General features: G+C 56.2%; 7 protein-coding genes across 8 annotated transcripts; all 7 read left to right on the forward strand.

Moving 5' to 3' along the window:
• Positions 1-514: 514 nt before the first annotated feature.
• Positions 515-1017, forward strand: ABB37_03876 (hypothetical protein; the record flags this gene model as incomplete). Of its 2 annotated transcripts, none has more annotated exons than XM_015801349.1 (1): positions 515-1017. In XM_015801349.1, the coding sequence occupies exon 1, from the start codon at positions 682-684 to the stop codon at positions 1015-1017; it is 336 nt and encodes a 111-aa protein (XP_015659969.1). In that variant the 5' UTR covers positions 515-681. The 2 variants fall into 2 exon arrangements, with proteins under 2 accessions (XP_015659969.1, XP_015659970.1); XM_015801350.1 differs by having other exon boundaries at positions 525-1017.
• Positions 1018-1834: 817 nt separating this feature from the next.
• ABB37_03877 (putative cytochrome b5 1) lies at positions 1835-2197 on the forward strand (the record flags this gene model as incomplete). Its single annotated transcript, XM_015801351.1, has 1 exon — positions 1835-2197. Exon 1 carries the CDS (start codon positions 1955-1957, stop codon positions 2195-2197), a length of 243 nt encoding a protein of 80 aa, XP_015659971.1. The 5' UTR covers positions 1835-1954.
• A 928-nt stretch (positions 2198-3125) lies between these two features.
• Positions 3126-10043, forward strand: ABB37_03878 (hypothetical protein; the record flags this gene model as incomplete). The annotated part of the gene is made up of 1 exon (XM_015801352.1): positions 3126-10043. The coding sequence occupies exon 1, from the start codon at positions 4446-4448 to the stop codon at positions 10041-10043; it is 5598 nt and encodes a 1865-aa protein (XP_015659972.1). The 5' UTR covers positions 3126-4445.
• Positions 10044-11666: 1623 nt separating this feature from the next.
• ABB37_03879 (hypothetical protein) lies at positions 11667-14999 on the forward strand (the record flags this gene model as incomplete). The annotated part of the gene is made up of 1 exon (XM_015801353.1): positions 11667-14999. The coding sequence occupies exon 1, from the start codon at positions 11739-11741 to the stop codon at positions 14997-14999; it is 3261 nt and encodes a 1086-aa protein (XP_015659973.1). The 5' UTR covers positions 11667-11738.
• Positions 15000-15394: 395 nt separating this feature from the next.
• Positions 15395-17534, forward strand: ABB37_03880 (hypothetical protein; the record flags this gene model as incomplete). The annotated part of the gene is made up of 1 exon (XM_015801354.1): positions 15395-17534. The coding sequence occupies exon 1, from the start codon at positions 15405-15407 to the stop codon at positions 17532-17534; it is 2130 nt and encodes a 709-aa protein (XP_015659974.1). The 5' UTR covers positions 15395-15404.
• A 318-nt stretch (positions 17535-17852) lies between these two features.
• On the forward strand, positions 17853-18352 carry ABB37_03881 (unspecified product; the record flags this gene model as incomplete). Its single annotated transcript, XM_015801355.1, has 1 exon — positions 17853-18352. Exon 1 carries the CDS (start codon positions 17912-17914, stop codon positions 18350-18352), a length of 441 nt encoding a protein of 146 aa, XP_015659975.1. The 5' UTR covers positions 17853-17911.
• A 521-nt stretch (positions 18353-18873) lies between these two features.
• Positions 18874-25190, forward strand: ABB37_03882 (methionine synthase reductase mitochondrial precursor-like protein; the record flags this gene model as incomplete). The annotated part of the gene is made up of 1 exon (XM_015801356.1): positions 18874-25190. The coding sequence occupies exon 1, from the start codon at positions 19158-19160 to the stop codon at positions 25188-25190; it is 6033 nt and encodes a 2010-aa protein (XP_015659976.1). The 5' UTR covers positions 18874-19157.
• Between the last annotated feature and the right edge of the window lie 739 nt (positions 25191-25929).

The following is a 25929-nucleotide window of genomic DNA, read 5'->3' on the forward strand; positions in this document are numbered from 1 at the left end:
CATTTTTCTCTGCATTCTCTCAAAAGATCAAGTGGTACATAAACTATTTATTCCTGTTGTTTCATCAATGCCGTTTTGTTATTTCCACTGTTTTTTATTCTTCTGCCTTTTGCTGCACATTATTTCTCTTCCGTTGCATTCGTATATGTGCGTTGTTCTGTTTCGTTTGCGTGCTAACTCCACCGGTTTTTGTATGCTACTGTCGCCACGGACAACCGCCCTCCTTTCTGTTTGAGCTTTGGAAAACGCAGACACCATAGCGCTGCCTCAAAGATGGTTGTGAAAGAAAAAAAGAAGCAATGGATAATTGAATGGAAAGCACACGATGCGTAGTTGCATTTCGATGAACCTGCCACCTGGGTATTGTGCTTTGCCGCGTGGCAAACATGCTGGACACTCTCTGTGTCCTCTCGTGATTGATGCATTCATTGTTTTTGCGTCTCTGTTCCGTTTTCTCTTGTTGCTGTGTGTGTGTGTGTGTGTGTGCGTTGCTGCTGCGTTACGAACCGTGACAAGGAGGAAAAAGCCCTCATATTTAAAGAAAACATTATTCGCCTCGCGGTGTTTGTGCGTACGCGTTATAACCCCACACTTTACCGCACAACGTCTGCATTCATTCGTTCGCTTAGGCAGTGCCGCCTTTCCTTCACCCCGCTCGTACGCCAGAAGCACCACACCGTCATGTCCGTAGAACACACCACGGCTGCTACCGAAACGCAGGTGGCGCAGCTGGAGAAGCGCGCGACGGGAGCCGAGAAGCAGCTGCAGGCGCTGAAGGCGAAGCTGGACGGTGGTGCGGGTGCGGCCGCCAGCAACGCCGACCTCGAGACCCGCCTGCGTGAGCTGTTGCAGCTGATGTACGAAGACCGCGAGGAGTGTGAGACGATTCGCGCGCAGCGTGACGAGCTGAGAGAGGAAAACGAACGGCTGCGTGCGCAGGTGGCGAAGGGCGAGTACCGCGCGAAGCACCTTCTGCGCACTATTGAGGAAATCGAGAAGGGCACCTCACAGCAATGAAGGTGCTTTTTTTTTTAAACGAAGACAGATAATGCGATGTGAGTGGGTGCATCTGTTTCGATTGGCTGTTTGGAAAAGCCTTTCGTAGTGGAAGGAAACCATGGAAGCTACACTGCCAATAGCGACACAAGACTCCTTAATGGGGACGAAAGTGGTCGTTTTGATTTGAATCCCAAACCACAACCACTTTCCTTCGAGCGCTTTACAGGACAAGATTAATGACTGTCATTCTTTGCCGTGTCACGAAGCTTCGCTGTTCCCGTTACGATTGGAGGTGTGTCTCTTGTGCATTTGCTGGTGTTGACTTTTATTTTCTTTTTATGCTGTTGTTGGTGTGTGGTTGTGACGGAAGCCGCTGGGAGGTAAAGGCGCAGGGGAGACATCTGTCTCCAGTTGAGCGAGGGTACTCGTAGTGTGCTAAATAATAATACTGAAAAAAGAGAGCCAAGGAAAACAGACGCACCAAACAAGAGGCAGCATGTTGAAGGCGGTAGGAAAGTGGCGAAGTGTCACGACGCGTACAGCTCCATAGGTGGCATCTCTAGCGCTTCGTTGTCGGGTCGTTAGTTTCGGTAGAACAGAAAGGCATGCTTTGACGCAAGACACCACTTCTTCCCCCTAGTGTTCTACGAAGCTCGTGAAAGAGACGACACAGTACTAAGGTCGTGTGTAAGTCCAAGCGGTTACGGCAGCCAAAAGCAGCGCTATTGCGATTGCTGAAAAATCTAAATAGAATTTGCTGTTTGTGCTTCGCATCTTCCGCAGTACCCGAGTGACACTTCTTTACCAGCATCTTCTCCTCCCTTCTGTTCCCCACAGCACCAACAGAAATTACCCCCACAAACACACCGTTGAAACTCTTTCAAATCTTTCGACAAGCCCTCTTGTGTGTGTGTGCTTCACCCCTGCAGCTATTGGCCCCCTCGTCCACTCATCCATGACTGCCGAGTACACACGTGAGGAAGTGGCGAAGCACAACACGCCGCGCGACTACTGGACAATTGTGGACGGTGAGGTGTATCACTTTGACGTGGAGTTCATCACCTTAGTGCACCCGGGTGGGCTGTACATTCTGGAAGCCGCCGGCAAAGACGGCACGAAGCTTTTCCACGAGCACCACAATCCAGAACGCGTAATGGATGTAATGCGGGAGTTTCAGATCGGAAAGCTGAAGCAGTGATGGAGGCGCTCCGACTGGCGACCGAAGTATAAAAATGGTTTGAATATGTCCCGCTGGGGGAAGGGGCGTTTCTCGTCGTGGTAGTACCGCAAGGAGCAGCTCTCGGGTACGTTTTTGTTTTCTTTAAATAAAAGTGGGTTCAGTGCTCTGTTGGGCGGTTCTATCGGGTTTCTCCCCCTCTTTTTTTTTTGTGTTCTGCGGAGGCTCTGCTTGCTTCTGTTTGGGATGCCGTTGCGAGGAACTCCGCCGGCAAATGGTGAACTCTGTGTAAAGGCGGTAACGTCCAAACAGAGGTGGTAGCGTTGGGCGGATCAGCTCACGCCCTTGTACGACTTCCATGCTCCTACGGCTTTGTTGCTCCAGGAAGTGGGGGTTTACTGCTGTTGTGGTTGTCATAGACAACGTCGTTGGTTGTGGCTTACTTCGCACAACTTTGTTCTTAATGACTCCCCAAAACAACCACCATTGCAGCAACAACAGCTGTATGTGCCTCCTCTCTGTTGCGTGTGTACTTGTGGTTGTTCATCAAACGTCTCTTTTTGGTATACATGTTTTTCTTCTCGTTTCGCTTGTAGCACCGTTGCGTGCTTTTCACACATTAATGAATAAAACAAACGGAAGGCGGAAGCGTGAAGCCAATTTCATTGTTTCACTTTCATCCAATGCATGTCAAAGCGAACCCCAATCGTCTGAAATAGATTACGTTCAACTACTGTAGGAGTACCTGTGTAGGTGTCCGTCTTCCTTGACATACAGGGTATCAACGCGGCTCTCTCCGCGTCGCGGTATGCGCGGCACCCCACGTTAAGTCCATCTTTCCCGTCTCCCTTCACGACCTTCTCAACGGAACCTACTCTTTTCTCTATCTTTTTCTGCCTACCTCGATCTATTGCTTGATCGAACACCAACGCCAACACATTAAAAAATAAGGTTTGTTTTGTTAGCTTCGTTTTGACGCATTAGGTCGCGCCTACACACGATTCAGCTCGAGCAACGTGGTTGAGCAGGCACTTTCGCCTCTCTCAACGCATTACTTTGCACCGTTTTGCCGTCGTTTTCTTTTTTTGTATTTTTTTTTTGTTTTCTGCTCCCGCTTTCCTCCTTCCTGTGCGGTTATTCTTTCGGAAAGGGTGTCGTGGCTTTGCGGCATTGTGGAGATTGCACCTCAGCCAAGCGGGCAACTGCTTCAGCATTGACCGCCGCCGTCCTCTCCGAGTCTCTTTCTCGACTAGTGCGTTTTTTTCCCTCTCTCCGTTCACGTACGCGAAGCTAGGTAAGAGCTTCTTCTTTTTTAACTTCGATTTTTTTTATTTCTAGCATAGTCCATACAAGTTCTGTGGAGCAAATTCTTTTCAAATTACGTCGTGTTGGCGGTGTTGTATTCGGCTGCACATGGGTAGCGGAAACAAAAAGAAAAATTAAACGGTTCGAAATCACGTTGTTGCATTCGTTGAAGACGGCGGTTGGCATCGACGCTCGTGCGCATATACTGCACACTGTACAGTCGCACTGCATCATAAACAAATTCAGGCACACACGCTTGTGAAAGGAGGCTTACGCGTGAGGGGGCGAGGGTCTGAGTAGTTATTCTGCCACACTAAAGCAGTGCTTTTCGTTTCTTTCTTCTTCGTACTTGCGCCATTTTTTTTTTGCCTCGAGAGGGATATTTTTATATTATTATCTGTGCTTCCTCACCCCTTATTTTATTTTGTTCAGAAACAAGGTGAGAGCAGTGTTCTCGTGTGTGTGTGTGTGTGTGTGTGCGTGTGTGGACTTATTGGGAACAGATTTCTGAGTGACTCGTCGTGCGACATCACCATTTCTCCATTGGCCTCTGGAGAGTGTAGCGCATCTCCATGTACTCTCCAAAAGTGAATTCAGAAACCTTTATTGATATTTTTTTGATGTTTTACTCGCGCAAAAGAAAACACCCTTAAACGGCTAAACTGCTTTCATATCCTTAATTCCTTCTTCGATTTGGGTGCGTGAAACCTAAATCTGCGCTGTGGTCAACAACGCAACCGTAGTATTTGACCCTCGGCTCCCTTCGCGAGGTGAAGGCCCACGGCGGGTTGGAACGCGGTGCCTCTGGGTTTTTTCTTTTCCTGTGCTTAAAAGAGAAAAAACTGAGACGCAGTTTCGTCGAAGGCATTTACTGCTGAACGGCGCTTTTCTTTCTTTTAGTTCCTTTTGATTTCTTGTTTTACTCCAGAATATCACAACATAATATCTTAGCTTTTTTAGAATAATGGGCCGTGGTGCTAGGCACATCACGCACCACCGCAGCAGCTCCACGGACGAGGGAATGTCGGAGTCCACTGTTGCGCACTTCGACGCGCCGGCGCAGCAGACGCTGACTCACACCGGAGAGGGCAATCAGGTTTCTCTGACGAGCAATTCCGAATGGAGGGCGTCGAGAGCGTTGTGGAAGTCGGTCGAGGCTTGTGTGACTGATATCTGCTACACGATCGAAGACCGCTTCATCCTTCCGCAGAGCATCGATTCGGTCCCTCTGTTTCACAGCGAGGAGGAGGAGGATCACATGAGTGTGGCCGCGCTGATTGGCCACTTCATGTCCATCTCTACCCTGCTGGCTTTTATGGCCTACCTACGTCGGCTGAGCAACTTGATGAACGGTGCGTCGCCTGTGATGGGCGAGATTTTGTTTTGCGTCTCGCACCTCTCGCAGGTGACACAGGAGCAGCTGGGGTGGAGTTTGTTTTGCTCGGGGTTTTTGTCCACGAGCGAGTTTGATGTGTCCGGTGCAGACGGCAGCGGCGCTGGTGTTGCGAACGGTGGGGCGGGCGCTGGTACAAACGGTGTAGGCTCCAACGCGGCGGGTAGTCAGGGGGTGCGACGGCAGGCGCTGGGCGGAGCTGCAATGGGAAGAGTAGGGGGTGGTGGTGGTGCGAACAGCAATCTTGGTGGTAGAGCTGGGGGCGGCGCAGCCGGGTACGCCGGGTATTCCGGCAGCAACGTCATGCGTTACCTACTCGGCCGCAAGCCCGGCAGTGTTCAGCGGCAAGAGTCGTTGCGTTCGTACTCCTGCCGAAGCTTCTACTCACCAGCTGCGTTTTTGGTGGAGCAAGCGTGCTGGTTCATTGTTCTGATTTTCGCCCTTGACACCGTCCCGCTGCAGCGGCTTGCAGTGGCGAGCTTTTTCGGCAACGCGGTGGGCTGGGTACCCGTGTACTCGGCCGGCACCCTGGCAGCGCTGGCGTGTGCGTTGCTGTTCGTTTTTATGTATTGGATCCCGTCCTACGAGGTAGACGACGCGGTGCTGTCGGTGCTGCTTCTGCGGACTCCGCTGCACCATATCATGTCAGCCTACTGCGCCTCCCTCTGTGTCACGCTGCTGTTTGCGGAGTCGATGCTGCTCGACGATCTGCGGCGCACCTTCGTAGAGATCGTCTTCTCTTTACCACAGAGAGTGCTGCGAATGAGTGGCAGCCACCCCGTCGTAGCGCAGGGCTTGCGGGTATGTGGAGAGGTGCAGCGTAGCTACTTTTACTTTGTCGACTTTTACTTTTTTCTTGGTATGATGCTTTGGTTTGCGCTTGTGTTGCTGGAGACGGCGGCCGGCATCTCCATCCTGGGCATCACCTCACTGCTGCTGACGGTGCCGTGGCTGGTCGGGGGAGGTTGGACGATCGCCCCGGGGCGTGCGCTGAAGGAAACGGTCGTGTGCGTGGGCTTTTATGCCGTCACCGCCGTGACGCTCGCCGCGGTTGTCCCATCGCGGGGGATTCCGTTTCTGTCGAACGCGGTGCAGGCGGCGGCCATCTTGCTCTTCATGGTGGCCCGCTGCGAGCACAAGCAGCCGAACGGGTGCGCGTACGTGTTGATTTGGATCGTCATGTTGGCCGTGTATTTGTATGAGAAAACCGGCTCGACTCGGGAGGCGTCGGGGTCGGTGGTGTGGGGACCGAACGAGACGACGTCGCGGGTGAACTTTGCAGGGGCGGCGCAGGTCGCCCTGCAGGACCACATGGACCCGGAGATCGAGGCGGCGACCATTGTGCGGATGTTGTGCACGACGTTGTGGCAGCTGCTGTCGCGTGGGCTGAGCGAGGAAGGCACGCAGGTGCTGCACTTTAACGTGGTGGTGCTGGGGTCGATGCTGTTGCTGTCGACGTCGGTACGGGCGGTGGCGGTGGAGGGGATTGACTTCTCGCCAGCTTCTCCAACTGCCTGTGCGACGGCGACTACGGCAACCGCGGCCTCTGCGACGTCCACCGCCGGGCCCATTAGCAGTGCTTCAAGTCAGGCCGTCGCTGCTACCGTCATCCCCGCGTCCGCGCCTGCCACGACGACGGCAGCACCGATGAACTCTGCGGGACGGAGCAAAAACGGTGCTAGTGCTGCGCACGGGACGAAGACAAGCCCGGGCGTCACGAAGTCGCTCTCCAAGTCCGGTCCTCCAGATTCTCCCCAAAGTGCGAATGGGAGAATCGCGGACAGCAGCGACGCGGCTCGACCTGGCACGGCCGATACGTGCGCTGAGACCACAACCCCAGCGGAGGCGGTGGAAGAAGACAGCACGGGGAGCGAGGAGTCCACGACTACGGCATCGGTAGAGGAGAATGCCGTAGAGCCGGAGAAGGGCACGGCAGCAGTTGCGGTGGGTCCGACGCGAACGGCAGACAGGGAGGAGGAGAAGTCAGCCCCTGCAGGAGCACCGGATGTAGTGGCAGTCGAAGGCGAAATAGAGGAGGAGGAGACAGCCAAGGAGGAAGGGCCGGCGGTGTCGAACAGGGCGGAGGCGGAAAGCGCTGAAACCGCCGCGGAAGAGGAGCCGCAGGTTGACATGCGAGCCGTCGCGGAGGTGACGAAGGCCGTGGCGCGTACTATTGGTGTTTCACCGACGGTACAGCAGCAGCGGGTACTGTCACCGTTGCTCTCACCAAAGAGCCCGAAAGGCGCCGCAGAGGTGAGGTCATTGGGGGTGGCGACGCCTGTCCAGACCGAAGTGCGAGAGGTTGCTGTGGCGACGACTGAATGCGATAGTGAGGAGAAGTTGGCGGTGAAGGTGCTGGCGGAGGTGAACGGCGTGCTAGAGAACGCCTCATTAGCGACGCCTGTGTCGCAGTCGAATGAAAGCACATCGTCTCCTACCAACCCGGATAGCGGTCAGAGCACGACACGGACCGAGTCCAAGACAAGCCTCAGTTCCTTCACCACCGTTGAGAAGAAGAAGGGCCGCCATCAGCGTGACCGGGAGCGGAAGGCGTTGCAGCGGGAACGTCTGAAGGAGAGCTTGCGGCTGGAGGCAGAGGCCTCTCGGCAAGCGGAAACTTCTCCAGTGGCGGTGGCAACAGCGAAGTTGCCTGTGGTGGGGCCGGCCAAGGCACCGGCAACAGTTGTCTCTGCAAAGGCGCCTGCGCCGCCGTTGCCCCGCTCACAGACCGAAGGCTTTCAGAAGAGTGGTGCTGCAGCCGCCGAAACGACAAAGCTGGCGGTTCCATCAAAAACGGAGAAGAAGAGCGAGACCCCTCGGGCTTCTCGTGCGTCGCAGCCCGAGGCGACGAAACCGCCGGCAGCGATGAATGGATCATTCAAGGCCACTTCAACGGCAGCGGGGAGTTCCAACGCAAGTGGTAGCAATGAGCGCAAAAAGGACAATTCTCCTGCTGCTGTGCGCGCTGCGCAGGACAAGAAACAAGAAAACACGGAGTTCGCCAGCGGGAAAAACAAGACGGCGGCTTCCCCCACCGCTGCTGTTGCTGCTGCTGCTGCGGCGGCGCCGACGACGTCAAAGGAAACGGCGAAAGGGAGTGTACCAGCGGCCGACGGCAGCAGGAAAACACCCAAATCGTCGCCCCCGGTGGTGCCCTTTCCGCTGCCGAAGCCGCGGCACGAGCAAGCAGCGGCGGCAAAGGCTGCTCCTGTCCCTACGTCTGTGAAAAGATCATCCTCAGCTGCTGCTACAGCTGCGGCCACACCGGCCGCCGCGCCTACTACTTCCCTCACTGCAGCAGAGAAGTTGCGCAGAAGTGCGACGAGCTCCATTCTTTCGGGCAAGGAAGCTCACTCCGAAACGTCTTCTGCGGCCACGCCAGCATTGCAGACTCCTGCAACACCCAAAACATTCACAACAGCAGCATCAACCTCAACAACAGCTAATAACGCTGCCGTCAATACGGCGGCGGCGAAGAAGGAGCCGCCGCAGAAGGCACGGCGAGAAGTTCGACAGACTTCGAGTACTTCTGTGGTAGACGCGGCGTCGGCGAATCCCCAAAAGGCGACGGGGGTGGCACCGCAGAAACCCTCCATCACGCAAGGAAAAGAATTGCCGACAGGCAAGAAGGATGCACCGTCACATGCAGTGACGAAAGCAGCAGGACAGGTGGAACAAACGAAGACGACGTCCCCTGCCTCAGCGTCGAAGCAACCGTCACAGTCAGCGGCGGTGAAGACACAGCCAGCTGTCGCAGCCGAGGACCCGGATGAGAGCTACGACCTCAATCGCGTCTTGAACTTCCTCAAGCTAAAGTCGATGTACGTCGAGGACGAGGATGGCGAAGGCGGCGGCTCCGACGACTCTAACCGCGGCGGTTACCACGGCGAGACGTTTTTTAAAGCGGAATCCCCGACGGCGAAGGAGGCGGAAGATGCCTGCTTCTCCACCGTCCCCGCGCAAGCGACTCCGGGGTCTGTCACCACTTCCATCGGCCCCTTCAGTACCGTCCCGCAGCCCTCGGAGCACGTCACCTCCCTTCACAACACCCCGCGGCGCCTCGTGCCGCGGTCACAGTCCCCGTCCGACTGGGCCGTCAAGACGGGCGAAGGCATCTACGGCGACGTTGCTAACGACTCCTTGTCCCCGGGCAACCCCGCCTTGCCAGGTGGCAGCTTCCACGTCTTCTCAACACACCCACAAGGTGCGGCTGCAGCGGCAGCAGCAGCGGCAACGACCAATACCTCCTTCACCTCCGCTCAGCAAACGCTCTTACCACCGCCACCGCAGCTGCAGCAACAGCAGCAGCAGCGGCTTGCCTCGCCTAATACGACAGCGACAGTACAAGGAAACCGTTTCCTGCACCCCACGCAGGTCCCGGAGAGGGAGGGCGTGTTCGCAACCATGACAGCGCAGCCGATGCACGCGAAGACGGCAACACCACCTGCGGTGTACTACCAAATGCCGCAGCAGACGTCGCCGTCGCCGGTGGCTGCCGGACAAGCACAGCAGCAGCAGTCGTCTCCCTTCAGTATGGCAATGATGACCCGCGGCGTTGCCGCGCACTCCTTCCCGGAGATGACACTGATGAACACTCAACAGCGCAGCCCATACACCAGCGACAACAGTAGCGATGGGCGCAATAGTAACGCCAATTGCAACTCCATGTTGTATGCCCCGGTGGGTGGCACGCCGTTACAGGGGAGTAATGGAGGTGGTGCGGATCGGCAGCAGACTGTCTTCTCGCGTCTTCGCGCCGTGCCCGACAGTCGAGGGGCGATGAATGAGCCGATGGTGATGTCGCCGTCAGCTGCGCAGGGAAATGGGACGCACATCCTGCCTGGGCAGCCAAGTCGTGGCTCTGGTCCCGGTCCCAACATGGCCCAACCGATGATGATGATGATGGCGAACTCGGGAGGCCAGATGTCGCTTTTTCCGGTGGTCTACAGCCAGCCCGTCTATGTGATGGACTCCAACGGCATGATGCGTGCAGCGCAGGTGATGTCGCAGCCGCAGATGCAACCACATCCGCAGCAGCAACAGCAACTTGTGTACCAGGCAAACATGACGCCATCGGGAGCGGTGCAGAGGCAGCCGAACGTGGTCGCTTATCAAACGACGCCGCAAACCACGTACTCCCCATCCCCGCCGTCGTGGCAGCCGTACTGATACACTTGCGAGGTCAACGAGGCCCTAACCACGGGCGTTTTTGTGTTGTTAACTTAAATGCTTCCCTGTACGTAAGTGTTTTCTAATTTTTATTCTTAGTCTTTACAGTTAATAATTGTAATTCATGCACAACAGGCATAAAACGTTTGCGGTACGCTTTGCAATGAGCAACGGCTCCTCTTTTCTCTATTCTTTCCTCTCGCTCGTCCTCTTGGAAACCCCACAATGCTATCTGGTCTTCTCTCTGTGCACCTATGTGTGCGTACCGCCTGGCGTTGTCCTCTCGGCGAGCGTTCTACGTCTTCGGCTGGCTGTAACTTCTGGTAATCTTCAACGAAACGAAGTGCCAACGAAGGGGCCGCTATTTGCAAGGACGCTTTTTTTTTCCAGCGAGTAAGAGAGGGAGATCACGAATGTGTTGTTCCATCAAAAAGGAAACAATAATGTGAGGAACGAGTAGAAGGGCATGCAGGACTTCAACCCGTAGTGTACAACGTGGATTCTTCTCACTTGAGGTTCGTATCGGAAAAACGAAACAGTACTCGAACAACTTCAAGTGCTGCACGCCACGAACGGTGACGAGCTGAACGCATGTGTCACTGCTGCTTGCTGGACTTTGCAAGAGCAGAGGTTATAACGTGCGCTAACGTTTTATAAAATTATTAATATTATTTATTATTTCGGGGTGCTCATTGAAAAATGACGTAAGATTTTCTGCTTTTGCTCGATTTGTGCGTTTTTTTTCTAAATATATATATATATATATATATATATATTTATATATTTCTTTTACTTTTAGTAATGTAGATGATGTACAGCAAAGCCTGTTTGAAGTCTTCTTTCGTTTTTTTTTTTTGGGGGGGGGGATAAACGAAACAAAAAACAGTACAAATACAGCATTGATTGTCTCTCCTCCTTCTCTTTTTTTTTTGGCCTTCAACGCTTCTTTTTGATTTCGGAGTTGCAGAACTTATTTTCTGTTTTGTTTTCCGTCTGGCTGTTTAACCTCCTTTTTTGTTGTTTTGTCGTTAATTTTCTTTTTTTCTCTTTCTACTGGTAATTGTTTTTATGAGGCTTCAAGGTTTTTCTTTGTGACTCTTTTGATGTGGTGGTATCATTCGTTAAGGGTGCGATGCCGCTAGGCCCTCAAATGGAATGGTTTAAAAAAAATATTTGTAATCGTCATTGACGAGGTGGAGAATTAAAGCGTCGATGGTGACAGGCGACGTGGTCAAGAGCGAAAGAGAAGAGGTGGCTCACTAATACGACCGCTACGATTGGGGAGCACATGAAGCAGTTGGTGGCAAAATGGACTTGGATCCTTGTTACTACTGCGGTGAAAAAAAATAAAAAAAGATGCTCCTCCTGTGAGTATTTTCATGTCGCAGCTCCACAGGAGGATTTATACGTGCCGACAATTTGTCGGGGTTGGTTGTGCCGTCTTCTGCTCTCTAGGTGGCGCTACTGGCTCTCCACTCACGTCTCACGCGCACATGCCGGAGAGTTTCATGCGATGCGTTCTCAACTACTTCTTTGTTTCGCCTTCACACATCCTCACACACACACACACACACACCCGTGTTTATCGTGCTGACGTTTTTTTTGTTTGTTTAACACTACCAAAGATCAGCAAAAGGAAGGAAGCAAGCAAAACGGCAACAATAACAAAAACAAAAGGTTTTAGCTCACCTACGCATGAATATTCAAATCTCGGGCAACTTAAGCGGCCCAACCGCCATCTTTCTCGCGGGGTGGCCAGACACCTGCGATGTGTTTCGCGACAACATCATGGCCACCCTAGCCGCCGACTACCGCGTTGTCGGCATCACCTTACCCGGCTTTGACGATGACCACCCGTTTCTACAGATGCTGCGGGAGAAAGGTATGCGCTCCTCATCGTTCGGCGGTTTGCGCTCTGACAACGATGCACACACGCAGTCGACAGCTAGGTCGAGCAGTGGCAGCTACTGGCTACCAACTTTCTTCCCCTTCTCGTACCTTCGCCGCCAAGACGAAGACGCGCACATGGCACAAGCCCAGCATGCCTGCCTCGTCAACGCACTCCGCCTCTCCTGCGGACGGCCTCCGCTGGAGATGTTTCGGACCACGTGGAAGGGTCACAGTCTGGAAGACCTCGTCACGATGCTGGAAATCGCGGTGGACACGGCGATGGAGACGTGTAACTACTGCCCTACGACGACTCCCTCTGGGGCTGTTGCTAGCGGTGCTGCTGCTTCAACCCGTGAAAAACGGTGTCCAGATGTCACCAAAGCTTTCGCAAAGGCGGCTTTGGGGGTGACTGTGAACACAGATGATGGCCTCGACGAGGTGCCCTTGCACCAGTTACCACCCACCTACACGCGGCCGGTGTTGATTGCGCACGACTGGGGATGCGTCTTGGCGTACGAGCTGCTGCTGGTGCGACCGAACTTCTTTTCTAGAATTGTGGCACTCGACATCGGGGCGTACATATACGAAAGCGACGCCGCACACGTGGAGCGGATGTGCGGGCTGATGAGCCGCAGCGAAAGGGGTGGAGTTGCGCCATCGGCGAGCTTCGCCGCGTGCGGTCCGCGAGCACCAGGGACGGCGCCGCCTGCCATTCCAGAACAGACACCTTCCACCCGTGCCGGTTGTGGAAGTGCACCGATCTCTAATTTCTCCACACGAGACGCAACAGACGACGTAAGAGGAACATGTTTAAGAGACATGCGTCCACGTCAGGAATTAAAGCTATCCGCTGGAATGACCGACGCGAGCCACGGCCGTCAAGACTCAAGTGGGGCAGCTACCGCAACGGAGGCACCGTCGTCTCCACCTTTGCGACAGGAGCACCCCCACAACGGCAACTCTCCCCCGGGAACACCGACCTCTTCCCCCGTGACGGTCGCCCACGGCGTCTTGCCCGGTGCATATCTAGGAAACAGACAAGCCAACGAAAGCGTCAACACCACAACAACAACTCGATTTGACGAGCTAACCGCTTCTGTGTCGAACACCTCACAGCTGCGCAACAGCGTCTCCGGCGCCGCGACAAGACGCTCCTTGGCGTCGCGGTACGCGATTCGACGCAAGAAGCCCACCCAACAAACCCGGCGCGCTGAAAGATGGAAGACCATTTTGATCGTCATCTATCAGTTTTTCCTCATTATTTGTGAACTCTTCCTTCCGCATCAGCTCGCTCGCTGGCTTGTTGGCTGCGTTGCCAGTCTTCTTGGACGGCCGACCTACTGCTATGACCCCCAAATGGTCTTCACGCCGACGGTGGAGCTGCTGAATCACACGCTAAACACGCAGTTCTTTGCGCAGCACCCTTACGCCCTGGAGAACCGCGGTGTCTTTGAGGCACCGGTGTTACTGCAGATGCAGGAAGGGACGAGCGTGGGGAGCCATCCGGGGGAGTCGTCGTGTCCGTCGACAAGCGTAGAGTACCCATCGTCCGTGCGAGGCAAGCTACCTGCGCGCTTGCTGCCCGGTTGGAAGATCTTGTTAGTCCCTTATGTGGAGGGCAGCCCCGTACCTGTCGACCCCACACAGAGGACACACGAGCTGACTGACGCGGACGGACAACACTGTCCACAGTTTCTGCCATCTCCTTTTTCGCGGCGTAGCGCCCACATTCGCCGCGCTGCAAGTGGCGGGCCGGCCAGCGGAGTCAACGGGAAACAGCGCAGACCACGGTCGCGCATGTTGCACACATCGACACACTCAGAGCTGAGCGAATCCTACTCTCTGGGCAGCGACTCCGCGACAAGTACGGATTTTAGCGAGGACGACATCTCCGGCTCGCTGCAAACCGGTGGTCAGCAGCAGGACGAGCAGGAGAACTGTTTGTGGAACGGAAAGTATGCTGCCGCTGCCTCCGACGCCAGCTACACAATTTACTCGTCCTACGCAAAAGGAGCAGGGCTGTTTGAGGAGTGGAACACGCCCATTGAAGGCCTCGGTCGCATCAACGCCGGTGCCGGTTCCAGCGGCGAGCTCGACCCCTATCTGTCCGTGCTGGCCATTCCCAATCTGCTGTGGGCTGCTGAAGATCCGCTGGCGCTGACGGGCGCGCGCTCGTTTCAGGACCACTGTCGGTGGGGGATGAACGCGAAGGAGGACTATTTTCTCACCTCGCCGGATGGCGATGTTGTGCCACGGCGCAGCGCTGCCGGCGCTTCCGCCTCGCACATGCAAGTGATCAAGCGTAAAATCTACTACCAGGCCATTGCTTTCCCCCCGCTTGCGTCGCCGCTGAACGCATCTGCATCGTCCGTAAACGGCGACAACAACAATGGTAGTCGTGGCAACAACGACGACACCGCCTCGTCACGCAGCACCCACTCGACGATGCTGGGGCGGCTGCGACGGTCCAACCGCAAGGCCGCATTGCGGCCCTCCGTCTCGGTCGTCGCGTCACCGCGGCAGGGGTGGATTTACCTCCGCTTTTGGCTCGGCACTTTTCTCATGCGGTTTATGGCGGCTGGGAGTTGGCTCTTTGGGGAGAAGAAGCCGGCACCATCCTCGGGGGCAGCGGGGGAGGGCAGCAGCGGCGGCAGTCACAGTGCCAGCAAGACGTACTCGAATGTCATGACGACGGCCATGACGACCATTTACCGCCGGCTGCCGGTCACGCCCTCTCTTGCCGCGAGCACGGCCAATTTGCCCGGCGACGGCGATGTCGTGTTGCAGCCCATGGGCTACGCCCCGCTGGTCACGCAGCGCTACTTTGTGCCGCTTCCGGTGCCGATTTTGTTCATGTACGGCGGAGAGAAAAGGGTGATGTTCCACGCCGATCACTGGTGTGCGTACATCCGCCAATACCAGCGACCGCGCGACGGCATTTCAGATGTGGTGGAAGTACAGGGCGGTGGCCATTGGTTCTTTGCGGAGAAGAAGTACCAAAAGAAGGTTGCCGATCGCATCGCCGAGTTTCTCGTCGCGGAGCAAAAGTCGCCGCTAGGTCTGTAGCCGCTCGTCGTCATACCGTGTTGTGTGAAGTACGCTGCGCTGTTGTTGTTCTTATTGCTCTCACAAAAGGAACTCATCGCCTTCAGATCACAGTGGTTTTTTTTTTTAATATTTGGTAGCTATTTCTTCAATGACGCTGCGCAAACGTGCGCGTCGTGTGCAATACCTCTGCAACACGGCACCATGGGAATTTCCCCCCAAAACGGACAAGGTTTCATTTTGGGGGGAGGAGCTGCAGTCTCCATCCTCTACTGGGCGTCGTGTGCTCGGGCACCGTTGTAGCTGTGACGCTTTTGGTACGGCTTCTTCTCTCTCTCTCTCCCTCCATCTTCCTTTTTTTTGTTGTTAACCCCTTCGAATGATGCCCAACTACTTGTTCCCACAACCACACTTGAAGAGAAATCAATGGAGTTGAACGACCTCAAAGAAGATGTGCTGATGGGAGACACCGACAGGGCCACCGTACCGGCCGCCGTGCTTGCGTCGGCGCCAGTGCTGGACATCGGCTTTCACCCGACGCTGCCCATTCTCGCTGTGGGACTCATCACCGGAGAAGTCGAAATCTTTGAGCGCAAGAGCGTCGATGAGATGGTGAAAGTGCCGCTGAAGAACGACTTCTCGTCGTGGATCTTCAAGGGCCAGTACAACGAGGACGAGGTGGTCATGAACTACCATCATCAGAACATGCTGATGCACCCGACGGGCGGTGTTTCGTCGATGGAGTTCACCGATGACGGCTCCTACCTCGTGACGGCCAGCGGCGATCGCACCATCTCCGTCATGGACTGCGTGTCGCTGCGTCTGGTGATTCACATCCCATCCGACGAGGTGCACGCACGCACGACGGCGAAAAAGCAGCTGAACGCGATGAACAAAAAGAATGACCCGTTTGCGAAGACGGCGGTCAAGGCGGTGACCACGAAGAAGAAAGTTGGCCGCACCGTGCCGGTAAACCCACACAAATACGGCATCTCCGCGATGAACGTGTGCGATGAGAATTTGATCGCCACAGGCGACGACGACGGCCTCATTGCGATCTGGGATATGCGGGAGCGCAAGCCTGTGCACGCCTACCACGAGCACGGCGACTACGTTTCTCAGCTCTGCTACTTTACCGACGTGCAGGAGCTCGTCTCCAGCAGCGGCGACACCTGCCTCGGCGCCTACGACGTGCGGGCGGGCAAGATCCGCGACTTCAGCGTGAAGCGAAAGGACGAACTGAACTGCTTTGCCTTCATTAATAACAGCGGTATCAGCAACGCCGCGTTTATTCCCAGCATCATTTGTGGTACCCCACACGGTGGTCTCCCCATTTGGAAATATGGCTCGTGGAAGCGCCCCTACGACGTGATGGAGCGCCACCCCGCGGAGTGCGAGTCCATCATCTCCTTCCACGGCGAGAACACTGCTTTCAACCACAACCTTATCCTCACCGGCGCCTGTGACGGGCTCGTACGGGTACTGCAGATGTACCCCGTCCGGCGCAACCTGTGCCAGCTGAGCGCACGCGATTACACCTACTCCCACTCGAGTGTGCTGGGGGGAAACAAAAACACCAGTGGAGGGTCGCAGCATCAAGGTAACTACGTCGTGCGGCGCACCCGTGGACAGGAGGCAATTACGCGGATGCGCGTCTCGCACGACGCGAACTTGCTGGCCGTGAGTGGTACTGACAATGTGATTGACTTTGTCGACATCGCCTTTCTGAACAACGAGGACGAGTTGGATCAGCTGCGTGGGCGGGCAGAGCAGCGTCACCTGCGTACTATTCGTGAGCTGGACCGCGAGCGCGACGAGGCAGACGAGCGGGAGCGGCGGCTCATGGAGGGTCGAGACGGCCACAGCAGCGACAATGACGCAAAGGGGGAGAGCAGCAGCAGTAGCAGCGACGACGCGGATGGCGGTGAGGACGGCTTTTCGGACGCGAGCGATGACACCAGCAGCAGCGATAGCAGCAGTGAGGAGGAGGTGGACAAGGAGGCCAAACTTGCTCGTCGCGCGGCGCTTCGGGAGAAAATGCTAAAACTGGGTGCGGTTCAGAAACGTCGCCGCTCCGACGGCAGTGATAGCGGTGACGAAGGCGCTCACAGCACGAAACAAGCGGAGGCCAAGCCCAAGAAGAAGGTGATCAACACGAAGACGAAGAAACACGCGGATGAACCCGTTGTTGTTGCTGACGCCAACACTGACCCAATCAAGAAGAAGAAGAGAATCACGGCGTGCAAGAAAGACGTGGGTGCTTCGCACGACTCTCCGGCGAAAGGTGGCGATGAGTCTACGTCAGACGTACAGCGGGGGAGCAAGAAAACTGCCAAAACGAAGGCGGCGGATGCGAAGTCGGGCGACGAAGGCGGGGAGGGCGCGATTGACTCGATGGAGGCGTACCGCACCGATCGTCAGAAAAAGCGCGAGCGTGCTGCGGCGGCTCGTTGGCTAAAGGAGGAGCGACGGAAGAAGATTAACTTCACCTACGAAAAGCGTCGCCGGCGCGTGGGCGGCTTCTTTGGCGATATGGTGGGCGGAGATGATGATTAAACTCTGTTTTTGCTATTTTGTTTAATTTTCGTTAAATACGTCTAAGTGTTTACTAAGATTCTTTTTTTCCCACATTTCAAACAACACGGCAGGAGAGTAAAGCAGCGAAGCTTCTCTGTTGCAGCCACGTCCGTGTTGAAAAGCAGGGAATGCGCCGCGGTTACCATTCCCCTTCCAGGCATCAAATGCAGCGTAGGAGAGGCTTCCAGGCGATGCAGTGTTGGGGACAAATGCGCGTTCCTCATTGAAGAGAAGCACGACTCCTTTCTGTTCCCTTTTGCTTTTCCTCGTGTGTGTTTTTTCCCTCCATTCATCCACAGCCTTCTCAAACACCAATTTAGAGCACCCATACCGGTATTAGGACACACATATTGAGCATGCCAGCTCTACCGCCAGCACGCAAAGGTGCGAAGGGAGGAGAGGAGCCCGCACGCAAGAAGAAGGTTCTGCCAGTAGAGCTGTGCAAGTGTGGGGCCGACATGTATCGCCCACCACCAAAGGGCAAGAAGGCACCGGCGCCGCTCGTGCACAACCCTGGCTGCGTGTACCAACGGACCACCTGCGACGCCTACCCGCACCTGCCGCGGTGCGTCGCGTGCCAGAACCCGTGCAATTTTTGCTTAGGAAAGACGCGCTGGTGCCCCCACTGCTACGAGAACCAGTGTGAATACCGCTACAAACGGGTGGTACTTGGCGTGGAAGTCTTGACCGGCGCTAACGTTGGCCCAGGCTCCGGCGAGCCCGTAGCCTTGGCGCAGCGCAGAGGAACGTCGCGACGCAGAACGACGGTAAAGTTTGTGGACGGCAAGCGTAGCTGACCTTGCCGCGAGGAAGTCCTTTCTGCATTTAGCCTGTACAGTTTGAGGGTTGTGTTGCGTGCCTCTTATTTTTTTTTTCTGAGGAGTAAACACGACTCTTAAAGGTGCCGACGTTCGATCAATGTCTTGTCAGGTGTGCGGTAGTGGTGTGGGCTGTTAGGCGCTTAACTTGATCTCATCTCACCACTTTTCGATGTAAACAATCATCCTCCTGTCTCGTTGGGAGAGGAAGAAAAGCAAAAGACGCCAATTTTCAAAACACAAAAAATCCCGTATCGTAGTGAAACGACGCTTCACCGGAACAGAATACTGAAGTGGTGGTGAATAGGTAACCCAACCGTTTCATCGGTTGCAGAAAGGCAAACGTTTCCTGGAGAACGAAAGGGCATTTGATTGGGTTTTTACCTTATTCGTTTTTCCCTCTGAATTCTCGTTAAGCTACGTCCCCAACGCAACGGCACAATTTCTCTCACTTTTCTTGTTTGCTATGCTTTCGATGTGGATGATACGCGGTGTGAAACAGCTGAAAGTGCCGAGACCAAGTTCCGCACAGAGGAAACAAAAAAGATACGCTTTTATTTTCTGCTTTATCCGGACAACAAAGTGGAAGCATTATTTTTTTTTTACCGATCTTTTCCTTCTTTAACTGCGAACACCTTTCGTATTCATTTCTCCCTTTTCTGTTGGTGTTTGCCATTTCAACTACGCGAAGCATCCGTGTAAGTGCGCCTCTTCAACCACTTCAGTGAAGTGGAAAGTATATATAATCACTTATTTTTAGTATACCATCTGAAACCTCGAACGAATGAGCGGGGAGTCATCGCAGCCGTCGAATGGGGAGCGGCTGTTCTTCCTCTACGGCTCCGAGACTGGCAACGCGGAGAGCATCGCGAAGCGACTGCATCACGACGCTGTCAACACACACGGATTCACGCAGGCGGCCTGCATGAGCCTGAACCAGTTTGTCGCCAAGAAGGTGCTGGATGAGCACCTTGCGGACGACGTTGCGGTGCCACTGTGCCTCGTCGTGGTTTGCAGCACCACCGGCGAGGGCGAGCCGCCGCTGAACGCGTCACGCTTTCGCAGGTGGCTGCGTAACACCAGCGGCACGCTACACAAGGTGCGGTACTGCGTCTTGGCGATCGGTGACACGAATTACAACAGCTTCTGTGCTCCAGGTATTTCTGTGGACAACAAGCTGAACGAGATGGGCGCGGTGCGGTGCTACCCCCGCGGTGAGGCGGACGATGGCGTGGGCCTGGAGTTGGTGGTAGACCCGTGGACGGAAAATGTGTGGTCAGCGCTCAAGAAGGGCAACAGCAGCACCGGTGAGACGGAGGCCGTTGGGCGGGAGAAGTATCAGGCTGCAGAGCCACGCGTTGACATGTCTGTGGCGCAGGAGGCGGCTATTTTGTACTCCAACGCGTCGCAGCTGTGCTCCGTCGCGGCCCTCTTTCTGTACGAACGCGTTGTGGAACTGGGCGGGAAGGCCGACCTCTACCCGATTCAGTACTTTCATCCAAGGACAAGCCTGGTGCGGCCGCCAAAGGTGTTGCTCTTCATTGTGGCGACCGACGCCGATGAGGGCGTGCTGTGTGAGAAGTGCGCGTGCCAGCCGCAGCAACTGCCTCCCTTGGGGCCCTTCAGTACGTGGCTGAGCAGCAGCAGCGGCAGCGACTCCTCTGTCGTCCCAGCAGACGCGGCAGAGGTGCAAGGATGGATGGCAGACCCCTCGATTCGCTTCTTCAACTCGTTGGTTATTGCGCCGAAGAAGGAGAGCGCCGGTCGGGCGCAGCAGCTGGACGCTAACCTCAAAACCGCTGCCACGCTCAGCAAGTTGGAGTTTCTGTGTCGCCGGCAGTCCTCTGGCGAAGTACCATCCGTGGCGGTCACCGATGACGATGCTTTTTTCTGGGTGGAGGGCGTGCTGGACAGCCTGCCTGGTGTGACCGCCACCGCCGACACGATTCACAGCACGATGGAGTACTTCTTTGATGATCGCGTTGGGGCTGAGTTTCGCAGAGGTGTGGTGTCAGGAGACGTCGGATACACGCAGAAGGACGGCAGCGCGAGTGAGCAGGAGTCGGCAGCCACCACCACCACCACCACCGGAACACGCCGTCGCTACCGACTGCACGAGCGGGACGAGGGCCGCAGCAGCACCACTGACGGTGCAGGAAGTTCGCACTCGCCTCAGCCGGTACTATCGCCACCGCCGCAGCAGCAACAAGAGCGCGCACAGGATGGGACGCTGCGCAAGACGCACCAGGTTCTGGACGACCTGCTCACACCCGTCGTCTTTCTCTACTCTGATAAATCAAAGTACGTGAAGCAGTGTGCGTTGGACGTCTTCGGCGCAGCCGGTCAGCATCACCTTCGCAGCTCCGTGTGCGAATTGAGCAACTTCCGCCAGACGGGCTTCCCGCGACGTGCTACTTTTGTCTTTGTCGTCTCCGGTGTGCTGACCAAGTCGATGGTGCGTGTGCTGAAGGTGCTGCGGACGATGCAGGCGCAGGGCAAGCAGGTGGACGGCGTCCACTTCGCTATTCTCGGCATCGACAAGTCCACCGAGAGCGACAAGTTCAACGCTTGCGCGCTAGAATTGGAGACGCTGCTGCTCGAGATGAAAGCCACCAAGATTCATTGCACCGGCTTGGCGGACATGGACTGCGGCAGCCTTCTCCCCATCATCCAGTCATGGGAGTCGAATCTGTGGAGCGCCATTGTACACCCCATGAAGAGTGTGGCTTATTTGGACATGGCCTCCCCGAACATTCAGGTCCACCAAACTTTCTCTCCGTTGACAGGTGTGCCACCGGGCATGAGCGGAGCCGCTGCCGCTGCGATTGCCGGCGCCGGCGCAGGGGACAGCGACGGCAACGGTGTGCCACGCGGAGCAGAGAGCACGTTATATCCTGTTGCTGGGACAGTGCTGAACTCCTTCTCCCTCCCAACAGCAGACAGCATTACGGCCGAGTTGGCTCGGAAGGCACCGTCGACGGCGTCACCGATAGCCGCCGCGGTCGACGCACTGCCTGGCAGCAGTGGTGTCCGAGGTGCGAACTCCGTTTTGCTCTCCTCAGGCGAGGGCACCGCGAAAGTCCCAATGACGGCAACCGGCGGCCTTGCGATCGACCTCGGCAGCTCACTTTTTCCGTGGGACATCGTTCCACTGCACAAGGCGAACGCGCAGCGCACGCCCGTCGCTTTCCTCTACGCGTCGGCGGGTATGTCCAAGACGATGGCCCTCAACGCGATGCAGACCGCGGCAGAGAAAAGGTTTCCCGCTGTCCTGCACTCCTTCGCGAATTATCAGCTGATCGACTTCCGCGCGTATCCAAACCTCATTCTCTTCTGTGAAGCCGGCCCTGACGGCCAGTCGAGTGGCGGTCGCCGATTCAAGAAATTTCTCACACACCCGCTGCACCGTCCAGACGACCTCTCGTACGTGCGCTTTGCTGTGCTGGGTCTCGGCGCCACCCCCAGTAACGTCGTCCACCCTGCCTTTTTGTGGGCAAAGCTGCTGTCTCGCCTGCAGGCCAACCGTGTCTTTCCGGTGGTGATTATGCCGTCCATGTCGCAGCTGCACTCTCTCGGTATTCCGTGGGCGGAGTGCGTTCTCGCCTCCATGGCCCTGATACCAACGACAACAGCGCAGCCAGCGGACGCAACAAGGGAAGGGTTAGCGCCAGCACCCGACGGCAACCACCCGCCAGACGAGCAGCAACGGCAACAGCAGCAGCATCGCGCTTCTCCCAGTACTGCTCCCCATGATAGCGAAAACGACAGCGTTGCTGCTGTTACCATCAATCCACAGCGGAGCATTCTTTTCTTATTCGGCAGTTCTACGGGCATCACTGAGTCGATTGCGCGCGACTTGCACCGCGAAGCACTGGAGCGCGGCTTCCACTCTCGCATCGCAGCACTGCAGTACTTTCAGAAGATGAGCTTCCTCTCCACGGCGAATGTCGTGTTGGTGTGCAGCACCATCCCAACCGCGCCGGGTGGCTTTCCGCGAAACGCACGCAGTTTTGCCCGCTACGTGCTCGCACAAGATCAGCCCGTCACGCTGCTGAGTGGGACTTCATTTGCTGTATTGGGTGTGGGAAACGGTTCCGCCACGCTGCAGGGACCGACATCCTACTGCCGCACCGCCGTCCGTTTTGACCGGCGCATGGCGGAACTCGGCGGGCACCGGCTCTGCGAGGTGGGCACGGTGGACGCCTCTCAGGCCATCGCGCAGCCCGTCGAAGAGTGGCGGCAAGCGATGTTCGCGGCGTTGGAGGCCCGTGCGGCGGCGCAGCAAGCTGTGGAAGCAGAGGAAGAGCAAGATGAGGCCCAGTACCGTGAACTGCCGCTGCCGCTTCCCAGCTCCGCGAACAACGGCAGCGGTGGAGGTGGTGTGTGCGCGGCGGCCCTGGAGAAGCTTGGCGGACTAAAAGCAGAAAGCGCGGCGAACAGCTCGGTGGTTGCGGTGGCGGACCGATCGCGGCTGCGACCACAGCGGGCCATGATCGCCTACTGCTGTACACCGACGAGTGTGGTGGAGGAGCTCGCCGAGCACCTGGTTCGTGTGATCGAGGAGTCCACACCGATGGTGCCGACGGTGTGTACGATGAACGACCTGCTGAAGCGAAACTGGCGCAGCGAGTTTGAGATGCTCATCTTCGTGGCGGGCCAAAACTCCGAGGCCGAGTATCCAATGAACGGGGCGACCTTTGCACGCGTTCTGCGCCAGCGCACCGCGCCGCTGGACATGTTCGCCTACGTCTCGTACACCGTACTCGCGGTGTCAGACAGTAACTCGACGCAGTTCTTCATGGGCCGGCAGCTGGATCGCCGTCTCGAGGAGCTGGGCGGCACTCGCGTGTACGCGCGCGGCGAGGTCGTGGACTCCTTTCGACTGGAGCGCACCGTGGAGAAGTGGCTGGCGGGGCTGACGAACCTCTTGACGTCGATGTGCGAGAATGCGGTGAGCAACAGCGACCTGGATGAGGCGGACGAGGTCGAAGGTGGTGGTGGCGTTGACGGTGGAGTGCAAAGGACTGCGACAGCAGCGGCAGCGAAGGGCAAGGTCCCTTCCGAGGTGAACGCCGGGAAGCTGCTTCGCTCCTTACACCGCACCAACGACGTGGCGGTGATGCAGCGTGAGAAAAGGACAAGTAAAGGACGATCTACCGCAGCTGCTGTTGTGGGTGTGCAAGGCGGCACCGGCGAAACGTCGTCAGACGGGATGGAGCCTACAGCGGCCACCTCGAGAGCGGATTGTGATCGAGTAAAGGCAAACAACGGACGTGAGGACGGCGGCGAGGATCCGCAGAACCGCTTTTCCTCTGAGGCAGACGCAGAGAGCCGCGTCAGCGGTGTTGCCTCGTCCTCTCAAGACTGGCGGACAGAGTCGTCCATGGTGAACCGCATTGCCTACAGCGCGAACAACGCCGGCGATCGCGTTGACGGTGTCGTGCAGTCGTGGAAGCTGCTGACCTCGCCCCAAGCGGAGCGACCCGTGCTGCAGTTGAACCTGTCGGTGAGTGCAGAGACGCAATGGTCGCCCGGTCAGACGGTGGCCATTCTCCCCTCCAACAACTCCACGGAGGTCGAGGCACTGCTGCAGCTCTTTAAGGTACCGCATCACGAGCCTTTCCATCCTTTGTCGATGACTGGCACAGAAGCCTCCTGCTTCCCCACCTCACCACTCTATGACGCTGTCGATTTCCCCGTGAGTTGCGGTACGATTCTGCTGCGGTACGTCGATTTGCGCGTCACGAGAAGTCACAAGCCGTTTATCCAACTTCTCGAAAAGAGCGCACCCAACGAACTGGACAGAGCAGCGGTGCAGCAGTACTTTCAAGCCTTTTCGTCCGAGCGTACCCCGCGGGCGTTGCTGGAAGTTCTCGAAGCCTTTCCTCATTGCATTCCTCCTTTCCGCCACGTCGTGGAAAACCTGACCTTGATGCAGCCGCGGCAGTACTCTATTTGCAGCTCGCACCAGGCCGACGCCACGACGCTGTCGATTTGCTTCAAGTTTGTAGAAAAAGGCTTGTGCACTGGATGGATGTGCGAGCAGTGCCTGTGGGCTTCGAAGCTCCCGGCGTTCGCCCTGGCACGCCTGTGTTGCACGAAAAACGACGGCAACGCGTGCGGTCAACGACGCGACATCATTACGTGCGAGCTGGTGCAGCCGAACACGCTCATCGCAGCAAAACGGCGCGTGTTAATTCCTTTCGTGGTTCGCCGCGCCTCGGAGTTCCGTTTGCCACGCGACCCGCTCATCCCAATGGTGCTCATCGGCCCGGGCACCGGCATTGCACCCTTTCGCGCCTTCTTGCAGGAGCGAGAAGCGTGGCTCACGCAGCGACAGCAGCAGTGCGGATCCACTTGCCTGAAAGGTCAGCTATGCGGCTGCCCCTACGCGGAAGCAAGTCACACGAGCCACGCCATCTGCGGCAGCATCGACCTCTTTGACGGGTGCCACCGCCGGGGCGAAGACTTCCTCTTCGGTGACGAGCTGCGACAATGGGAGGAGGACGGGGTGCTGCACTCCATGACGGTGGCCTTCTCACGAGAGCCGAATGAGGGTGGCTTTTGGTATGGTGGGTGCTACGTGCAGGACAAGATGCGAGAGTGCGCGGTGGCACTGATGGATTTGATTTTGCAACGCAATGCGCACTTGTTTGTCTGCGGCGATGCGGATGGCATGGCGAAGGAGGTACACGCCACGCTCCTTGAACTCATTCAGCAGCATCTGTCTCTTTCAGACGCTGCAGCGGCGGAGTATTTGGAGCAGCTGAGCAAAGACGGACGCTACCTGCGTGACGTGTGGTCCACCAGTTTTTAAAGCCACACACCCAGACGCATGCATGCCTGCATTTGGGGAAACCAAAAGCAAACAACAAATGTCGTTCAAGCGTGGCGACATGAGTGCGCTTCGCTCTTCAGTTGACCGCCTTTTAACCCATGATGCCTTTATCTTTTTCTTTTATGCTTCTCATGAGCGAAAGGAAAACTGACACATCGCAGAGCATGGTGTGGAATCTGAAGGTAACTTCACCACAACTCGAACTGACGTTTATCCGAACGCTTTCCCTTTCTTTGCTTTCTCTTTCAAATCGTTGACGTCTGATAATTGGTACTGCTAGTCTCTCGAGTGTATAGTTGTATGATGGCATATCTGAGCGGTGACGCATGTAGAGGAAGCATCTTCGATACGGAGCGTTTCCTTCTCCTTTTTAAGCATATTTGGTGCAGACGAAAATATGAGATATCCAAGTGCGCCCGTTCGGCTTTGCGGTGCCATCGCTTGCACAAGAGGAGGGGAGGCCTTTGCTTCACAAAAGCTATTCATGCTGACATGAAACTCTTTTGAGCGGTGCCTTTCCTGATAGCTTCTTTTTCCTCCTTCTATTACAATTGTTGCCTCCTCATCGATTCTTTTGTTTTTTGTGTGTGTGCTTCTCAGAGCGCACGTTCCACCCAGTGTACGGGCACCGTCACAGCAGCTGGGTTACCTTGCCGTTGCACGGCTTAACCCTACCTTTTGAGGGTGCTTCATCTTTCGTTTATTTGTTCGCTTTTTT

This window comes from Leptomonas pyrrhocoris (genome assembly GCF_001293395.1).
Source record: "Leptomonas pyrrhocoris isolate H10 chromosome Unknown, whole genome shotgun sequence".
Taxonomy (NCBI): Eukaryota; Euglenozoa; class Kinetoplastea; order Trypanosomatida; family Trypanosomatidae; genus Leptomonas; species Leptomonas pyrrhocoris.